Source organism: Camellia sinensis, chromosome 9 (assembly GCF_055761805.1).
Source record: "Camellia sinensis isolate YWXY chromosome 9, ASM5576180v1, whole genome shotgun sequence".
Classification (NCBI taxonomy): domain Eukaryota; kingdom Viridiplantae; phylum Streptophyta; class Magnoliopsida; order Ericales; family Theaceae; genus Camellia; species Camellia sinensis.
In genome coordinates, this window is record NC_138969.1 from 146,269,971 (window position 1) to 146,279,674 (window position 9,704).

Consider the following 9,704-nt stretch of genomic DNA (forward strand, 5'->3'; position numbering starts at 1 on the left):
CCATCTCAGAACCAGCCATCTCAGAACCATGATGATGAGTTAACTCGACACTTAGGAGGTGAGTTAGCTTTGGGGAATGCTCAAACCAAGATGGAGGCCAGAGGAAAGAAGCCACGTGGGGATGTTAGTGTAGAAACGGCAGACAAAGGGGAACTTCGGGAAAGCGATACAGCAGTGGCAGAGACATGCAGCAGTATGGGTAAGGAACTCGAGACAGTGGCCTGCAAAGCAATGGCAGCTGTTAACTCAGCATTCAATGACACAAGGGCTGCTGCTCAGGGACATGATGGGCAGGTATACACGCCTGGCTTTATGAAAAGTTTGAGTGGTGCAAGTCTTAAGGGGCCGGGGATAAGTTTGGAAGTGGTTCTGGGCCATCATAAGTTGAATGATGAATTGGTTGAACCTCTTAAAGGGTCCAATGGGCCGGTGTTATATGATGCCCATACAAAGGACATGGCAATGGATGTTGGGCCTGTCACCAGAGAATCCAGTGTTTCTGAGACTCAGACTCAGGTTGCTAAACAAACTCACAAATCTGCAGTCTTGAAAGGCAAAGGTAAGGAGCAGGCAAAAGAGAAACGGAAGACCAGCTACCTTCGACCACAAAAGAGAGTCTTAGGACTGGATAAGAGAGCCTGTCTGAAGGGTGCCTCAACAAGCAAATCAGCCCCTAAAAGATCCCTGTTTAGAGCATCTGTTGCTGAAGCTTCACTGCTAGCTTTAACCGAGCAAGGAGGGGAAGGTAGTCAGCATCTATTGGATGAGGCGCAAGCATGTTTGCAGATGGGCAAGTTGCTGGGTGTGGATATGCTGGGAAACAAAAAGGAGGTTCTTAATAAAATTGTGGAGCTTGAAGTCAAAGATATATGCAGGATGGATAGGGGTAATGGTGCAATAGACTAACATGTATACATTGAAGGGGTTTTTTCGGAGATTGTTATGTTCTCATGAAGATGCTTTCTTGGAATATTAGAGGAACTGGTAGGCAGGAAAAGAGGGGGAAAATAAGGAATATGCTGAAGGAAAGAAATGTGGATGTAGCTTTTTTTCAAGAAACTAAAAAATCTGTAGTAGCTGAAAAGGATGTGAGAGCAATGTGGGCTAGGAACAAAATGGAGTACACTGCTGTGGACTCAGACGGCCTAGCTGGAGGTCTTCTTTGCATATGGGATCCGGAGGTTTTTCACCTTAAGGACTGCTGTTGCACTAGAAGATTCATCCTCCTCTCTGGTACTCTCTTTAATTCTTTTGACTGTGTATTACTAAATATTTATGCTCCTAATGAGGTGGGAAATAGGGCCAAACTGTGGGACTGCTTATTAAAGCTAAAAAGGGAGTTTCCTAATCCTTGGTGTTTATGCGGAGATTTCAATGAGATAAAAAGTGTAGGTGAAAGGAAGGGTTGTTTTAGAAGAGATAAAGGCATGGGAGAGTTCAATGAATTTATCGAACAATGTGAAGTAATTGACATACCTTTACTTGGCAGAAAATATACCTGGTGTAATTTAATAGCAGGGGATAAGTGGAGTAGAATTGATAGGGTGTTAGTGGATCCCAAATGGATGGAGGTGTTCAATTTAAAGCTTTGGGGTCTTCCTAGGCTCATATCTGATCATTGTCCTCTGTTGCTGATGGAGGATGATAGGGACTGGGGTCCTAAGCCTTTTAGAATCATCAATGCTTGGAGTCTACACCCATGCTTTCCAGCCTTTGTGGAGAAGACCTGGAAAGAGGCTGCAGTTGAAGGTTGGGCTGGCTTTGTCCTTCTGAAAAAACTTAAAATCCTAAAGTTAGAGTTAAAGGCTTGGCATAAAGAGGTTTTTGGTAGTGCGACTATGAAGTTGAAGGAAGCTGAAGAGGAACTGCACTTTCTGGACTTAGCTACTGAATCCAGAGATTTGCATGAGGCAGAAAGAGCAAGAAGTAGATTACTCAGAGATCAGGTGTGGAGACTTAGCAAAATGGTTGAATGGTTGTGGTTGCAAAAATCAAGACTCAATTGGAATTTGAAAGGAGATAGAAATACTAGATTTTTCCATGTAATTGCCAAGGGTAGGCACAGTAGAAATGCGATCTCTTCCATGTCTGTTGGGTCTATTGTGATGGAAGATCCTACTCAGATTAGAAAAGAAGTCTTTGACCACTTTAGCAAGCAGTACACAGAGGATTGGAGAGTTAGGCCTAAGCTAAGTGGCCATTTTAAATCTGTCCAAGATTGCCCTAGCTTTGATGGGCTGGAAGCAAATTTTTCAGAGGAAGAAATTAGGGCTGCTGTGAAGGATTGTGATGGTAACAAGGCCCCCAGACCAGATGGCTTTAACTTGGCTTATTTTCAAAAATTTTGGTTATTGTTGAAAGCTGACTTGCTGAAGTTTTTTAAGGAATTTCATAGGCACGGAAGGTTGGTGCTGGGTCTTAATAGCTCATTTATTTCACTAATCCCAAAGGTTGAAAATCCTGTGGGGCTAGGTGACTATAGACCCATCAGCCTAGTGGGTTCAGTTTACAAAATCCTTGCAAAAGTTTTGTCCAGTAGGCTAAAAAGAGTGCTTCCTCAAATCATCAGTGATACCCAATCAGCCTTTACAGGTGGAAGAAACATCCTGGATGGTGTGCTAATTGCAAATGAGGTGGTTGATGGCTGGAGAAAAACCAAAAAGAGAGGTCTGATTATTAAGATTGATTTTGAAAAGGCTTTTGACTCAGTTAATTGGTGCTTCTTATCATCCATGCTCTTCAATTTTGGGTTTGGTGCAAAATGGATTAGTTGGGTAAAAGAATGTGTTACTACAGCAAAACTCTCAGTGTTGGTTAATGGTTCACCAACTGAGGAATTTTTCCCTCAAAAGGGCCTAAGGCAAGGTGACCCCCTGTCCCCCTTTCTGTTTAATGTAGCAGTTGAGGGTCTTAATATTCTTATGTCAAGAGCACAGCAGTTGGGCTTGATTAAAGGAGTGACGATTGGTTCTAATGGGGTGCAGTTAACACATTTACAATTTGCAGATGATTCCATATTATTCTGTGAAGCTAAGGAGATGGAGGTGTGCAACATTAAGAGGGTCTTAAGGTGTTTTGAACTGATTTCAGGGCTGAAAATAAATTATCATAAGAGTCAGGTGTGCGGTATTAATGTTCCTGAAGAATCCTTGTCTAGTTTTGCCTCCAAGCTGCATTGTAAATCTAAGGCACTTCCTCTTAAGTATTTGGGTTTGCCTTTGGGGGCAAATCCAAATAAGAAGGCAACTTGGAAACCAGTTCTTGATAAAATCAAAACCAGATTAGCATGTTGGAAAAGGAAGCTGCTATCATTTTCAGGAAGGCTCACTCTTATTAAGTCTGTAACCTCTGCCTTGCCTACGTATTATCTATCTCTCTTTAAAATGCCAGTGGGAGTTGCAAGAGAATTTGAGAAGCTTCAAGTTGCTTTTCTCTGGGGTGGGACGGGGTCTAAAAAACCAATCTACCTGGTTAAATGGGATGATTTAGCAAAGAACATGAATCAAGGGGGCTTGGGCATCAGAAGAATAAGGCTCGTTAATGATTGCTTGTTATTAAAATGGTGGTGGAGATTTGCCATAGAGAAAGATGCTTTGTGGAGACAAATCATTTGTAGCAAATATAAACTAGATGTCAAAAGCTGGTGCCCCTCTCCTATTTCAAGCAATAGTTACTCTGGTGTGTGGAAAGGTATCATTTCCTTAGCAGAGAGGAGCGGTAATCTGATGCTGTTTTATCACAACAATTTTCTTGTTCAGGTAGGGGATGGGAAAAGAATTCTCTTCTGGAAGGATAGATGGTGCTCCAACAGTTGCTTGAAAGATGAATTCCCTACTCTTTACAGATTAGTGATGGAGAAGGATGTAACTTTACGTATAATGCACGATAGGAAGGTTGCAGTAGGGGATTGGAGCCTTCTTTTTAGAAGAAGGCTGTATGACTGGGAAGAGAGGGAAGTCAGTAGACTCAAGGAGCTTTTGATATCTAGCTCAAACTGTTCTGATAACCTGGTGGACAAACCAGTCTGGTTGGCTGAAGGCTCTGGTATGTTTTCTGTCTCATCTGCCTATCGGAGTGAGGTTGTCTCCCTTGGCCCCATCCTTATTACTAGCAAGTTAGTTTGGAACCATCTCGCTCCTCCAAAAGTCCAATTTTTTTGCTGGTTAGCATGGAAAAACAGAGTAAAGACAGCAGACTTTCTCCAGAAAATTGGAGTCCTTCAAGCCTCTTCACCAGCTCTTTGTGCTTTCTGCAAAACTGAGGCTGAGTCTATCTGCCATGTGCTGCTGCACTGCCATTTTTCCTGGAGGGTTTGGTCTGCAATATTGAATTGGTGGGAGGTGCAAGGAGCCCTTCCCGGATCTGTGGAAGCTGTTCTTCACTGGTGGGAAGGTGCGAAGCTTAGCAAAAAAGAAAAATTGCTTTGGAAAGTCATTCCCTCAGCCGTGCTTTGGTCTCTATGGAAGCTGCGAAATGAGTGTATTTTTCAGGCTGCTAAACCTCACCTGGAGGACCTATGCGAGTTGGTTAAAATCAGAGTTGCACTGTGGTTGAACCAGAGTTTCAAGGCCTTCAATTTCACTGTCCAGGACTTTCTGTCCAATTTAAGACAAATCAGGTACTGTTTGGGGAGTAAATCTGTTATATGTGGCTAATTTAGATATCAGTTTCCTGGAGGGTTTGGTCTGCTTTTAGGTCTGCTGTTGGACTGCTGTTTTGGCCTGCTGTTCATCAGCTTCAGCTTTTTCTCAGCTCTGGGTTAGGCTGAGGTTGGACTGCTGGTCTTGTTCTGCATTTTCAATTCTCTGCTTTGTTCTTTTTTTCTGTTTCGGTTTGGTTCCTCTCCAAACCCCTTTCCTCTCCTTTTTTGATGTACTCTCATCTTGTATGGTTTGGTCATCAATAAAGGTTTTTTTGGCTGCTTCAAAAAAAAAAAAAAGGGATGACTAAATAAATGACCAAAATCTAGTTGGACTGCCACCACTAAACAATTCTCATATTCCTCTCACGTGATAGAAAGAATGAAGCAAAAAAAAAAAAAAAAGTGCCAAGCCCCTTCAACTCCTTTCAGACTTTCACTCCATTGAAAAAAGCATAATCATCACAGAAGAAGTTGATCATGTAAGTTTTTAATTTGTGGGATTTTTTCTTTTTCTTTTTCTTTTTTTTTGTATGATCTAACTTGTTAAAATTATAAATTTTAATTTATTTTTAAATTTTTGGAAAGTTTTTTTTCCTAATTTTTGCAAGGAATTATATATTTTTAGGTTTATTATTTTTTGATTGAACAATGAATTTTTTTCATTTTTTTATTTTTTATTTTTACTGAGAAACTCATACTCTAACATTGTGTTTGGTTCATAAATTTGAATCAGATTTGAAAAAAGAAATTATGTCCCACCTTTTTATTTTTCATTTTCAAATTCCTAATGATCTGGTTAATTCATAAACTTAGATAAAAAATTTAGAAAAAAAAAATGAAAAGGTGGGAAAAACATAAATGAAATATATTTATATTTCATCTATTTTTTATTTTATTTTTTAAATTTTTACTCAAATCCATAAACAAAACATGCCTAAATATTTGTTAAAAGTCTTAAAAGAAAAAAAAGAAAAAAAAAGGTTGAAACAGTGAACAATATTATTGTGTTGTGCTCTCTTTTTCAATCTTAATGAAAGTTGTGCTTCTCTGCCTTAATTTTATTTTATTTTTATATATGTGGTGCTCTGTCTTAATGTCAATGATGGAATTGGGTTATATTTCTTTTTGTACTCCTCTGCCTTACATAAATAAAATTTTTATTTTAACTTCAATATTTGTCAAAAGTCTTGGAAGATTATTTTTTGGTTTGAGAGATTTGTACTAAATAATAATGCACTATTTATGTTCAATTTTGGTGGGTTAAATGTTTGCCAAAGTTTAAAATTATGTTTATAATTCTTTGTTATATTTTAAAAGGATGGAAGACAGAGTAACAAGTGATTATGGCCATACAGAATGTAATGGGATATTGAGAATGAAATGGAGAAAGCAAGTGTAGAAGTGATTAAAGATAATATTGGTAATCAAGCAGATGAAATAAGAAATGCAGAAGAATATTTAGAGGATCCTAAGTCGGGGATGGTATTTGACTCCGTAGATGAGGTTATGAAATTCTACACAAGATATGCAAAAGAAAAAGGTTTTGTCGTGTGCAAAAGAACTTCTAGTAAAGGAAATGATGGGGAGATGAGATATGAGACAATTACTTGTAATCGCGGTGGAAAGCAAAAGATCCAATCAAGCAACCTTGTTCAGTTGCAACCACAATTGAAGACAAATTGCAAGGCAAGGGTCACGGCAAATCTATGCACTAGTGGAAAGTGAAGGTTGAATTTCGTTAATCTTGACCATAACCATGGACTAAGTCCAGGGAAAACTAGATTCTTCAAATGCAATCGAATACTTCAACCACATGTCAAACGAAGGCTTGAATTGAATGATATAGCTGGTATCAAAATGAATCAAAATTTTTATTCATTTGCAGCTACGGGAGGTGGACATGAGAAGCTAACATTTTTGGAGAAGGATGCGAGAAACTATCTTAATGGAATAAGGCGTTTACAGCTCAAGGGAGGAGATGCTATTGCAATGCAAAACTACTTTCTAAAAATTCAATCCGACAATTCTAACTTCTTTTCCATGATTGATTTGAATGAAGAAGGCCGATTAAGGAATGTATTTTGGGCAGACGCGAGAAGTAGAGCGGCTTGGCGTGAGTTTCGTGATGTAGTAACATTTGATACGACATATTTGGTTAATAAATATGACATGCCATTTGCTCCTTTTGTTGGAGTGAATCACCATGGACAATCGATATTGTTAGGATGTGGGTTAATCTCAAGTGAAAATACAGAGTCATTTACATGGCTATTTCAATCTTGGCTCACATGCATGTTTGAAAGCCCTCCAAGTGCAATAATCACAGATCAAGACAGAGCTATGCAAAAGGCTATTGCGAAGGTTTTTCCTAATGCATGACACAAGTGGTGCTTGTGGCACTTCATGAAAAAGGTGCCCGAAAAATTGAGAAAGTACAAAGAATATGAACCAATCAAATTTGAAATGCAAAATGTTGTTTATGATTCATTGACCAAAGAAGAATTTGAAAAAAGATGGGATAGGTTCATTGAGATGTTTGAACTTCGAAGTAATGAGTGGTTACTTGGGTTGCATGAAGAGAGACATCGTTGGGTGCCAGCTTTTGTCAAAGATATATTTTGGGCAGAAATGTCAACAACTCAGCGTAATGAAAGCATGCATGCCTTTTTTGATGGCTATATCAATTCGAAACCACTTTGAAACAGTTTATTGAACAGTATGAGAATGCATTGGCAAAAAAGGTGGAAAATGAAAATCTTGAGGAATTCAATTCTTTTAGCTCATGCATCCCATGTATAAGTCATTATGAGATAGAGAAGCAATTTCAAAGTGCATACACGAGAGCAAAATTCAAAGAGTCCCAGCGAGAGATATTAGGAAAGATTTATTGTGATTTGACTACATGTAAACAAGATAGTGGCATTTCAGAATATACAATTGATGAATATGTCAAAGTTGGAGAGAGCCATCAACGTGCAACTTTCATTGTTGTTTTTAAGGATGATACAAAAGAAGTTAATTGCAATTGTCAATTATTTGAATTTAGGGGAATATTGTGCAAGCATCAAATCACAATCTTCATGCATAGAAAGATTGACCAAGTACCGGAGAAATACATCTTGAGGAGATGGGATAAAAATGTTAAAAGGAGCCATATGAAAGTTCGGATTAGTTATGCCAATTGTTTTACCAAACCTGAAGCGCATCGATTTAATAAAATTTGCAATGCCTTTTATGCGGTTGCCGATTCAGGGGCTGAAACTGACGATAAGTGTGACAAGATGATTGAACGGATACAACAATTGAAATGGGAGTTCACAGAAGTTGGAGATGTTTATGGTAGCAATAAGCCAAGATCTACAAGTATTCATAATGGTTTTCCCTCATGTGGTGATGGTATAATAATTCCAAAAGCGAGTAGAGCCATTCTTGATCCATTGGCTCTTCGTCAAAAGGGGCGACCTCCATTGAAAAGAAAGCAATCCATCGTTGAAAAAGCTATTAAGAAAAAGAAGGAAAGAAATAAGAAGCTAAAGACCACCACTTGTAATGAGGGAAATGTAGTGAAGGTAATCAATATCATACATTTTTTTTTCTTCTTTTATTGATTATTTTTTTGTTACTAACTTTTTATTTTTAATGCTTAAATAAGACTTTGAAGAGACTAAAAATGTTCATGTTACAACCTCTACTACGGGTTTTGGTGTGACTAGAACACAAGAGGGTTTTACCATAGATGTAAGACATTTATTTATTTTAAATACAATGATGTCAATAGGATTAAAGTATAATGGATGCAATATTTTTTATCAATGTAGGAGACTGAAATGCAACGATCACAATATACTGGTGGAGAGAGTTATGCCTTTAATAGGGGACCATTCATGTGGCCGAACATGTCCGCCTATCCAAATTTTTTTGGAATACATCCATATTATGGTCATCCAAATATGCTATTAGGTGGAAGATATCCATTTCAATCAAGTACAGGAGGACAAGGTTTTGACACGAATTCGATTTTCTTCAATGGTAGTGAATCCCAAGTACATAGCATGCTCTCCATTTTATTTTATTTATTTTTATATAGATTGTTATTTCAATTTCTTAAAATATGCATCTTATAATTTCTATTATTTTTATTGTAGAGTAATATTCATCCACCTTGAAGAGCATGTTATGATTAAGCTCCTACTTCCATGCCATCACCAGAAGAAGATAAAGTTGAAGAGGGACCAAAGATTTGAAGTCAAAATTGAATGATGAAGAAGGACCAAAGATTTGAAGCATTTTATGATTTTGTATGGATGCTTATTTTTGTTGCCACAATTTTTTTGAATGGGTATAATATATGATTAATGTACATGGTGGAAATACTTTTCCAGCTTTCGTTTTTAATTTGACTCTTGGAACAATCACATTTAGAATCTTAAATGAAGCTTCAGAATTTGACAGATTGTAATAATCTTAATTCATAATCCGAAATAGATTTTTTATCATTTGATCATCATTAATTTGGTGAGTGTTACTGCAGAAATTTCTTCAAGTTTTATGATTGTTTAACCATAAATGTTGAACTTTTTTTCAATGTTAAAATATAAAATTTTGTGCAATGCTCAACTTTGCAATCAACCACCATCAACCACAAATAATATACCAACTTGCAACACAGACAAATTAAGCACAAAAATAACACCAAAATTACACAACTTCATTACAAAAAGATACATAATCATTTGATCTTGTTTTACGTTCATAAGTTCCTAGACACTGCTATTGATTACGTACATTTGTGTACATTTTAAAGATTAAAAAAATAATATAATTTTTTTTTGGTACACTTTCATATAATGCCATGCAATATTCAACAAATATTTGGTTCATCTTCTAGAGTGAAATCTCTAAACCATCATTCTTACTTTATTCATCATCTTTAGCATCTACTAGACCAACACCTTTATTAGAAACACCCAAATTAAAATGTCAAAAAATTGCATCTTGCATCAGCACATGTCAAGTACAATCTATCAAGCCTTTCTGCAAAATTTGATATTTGAACTAGTGT

The 9,704-nt window shown here is 37.2% G+C and overlaps 1 protein-coding gene across 1 annotated transcript; it reads left to right on the forward strand.

Annotated features, from left to right (window-relative positions):
* The first annotated feature begins 6,499 nt into the window (after positions 1-6,499).
* Positions 6,500-8,808, forward strand: LOC145799799 (protein FAR-RED IMPAIRED RESPONSE 1-like). Its single transcript, XM_082889431.1, has 4 exons — positions 6,500-7,003; positions 7,348-8,211; positions 8,461-8,685; positions 8,788-8,808. The coding sequence occupies exons 1-4, from the start codon at positions 6,500-6,502 to the stop codon at positions 8,806-8,808; spliced, it is 1,614 nt and encodes a 537-aa protein (XP_082745557.1).
* The last annotated feature ends 896 nt before the right edge of the window (positions 8,809-9,704 follow it).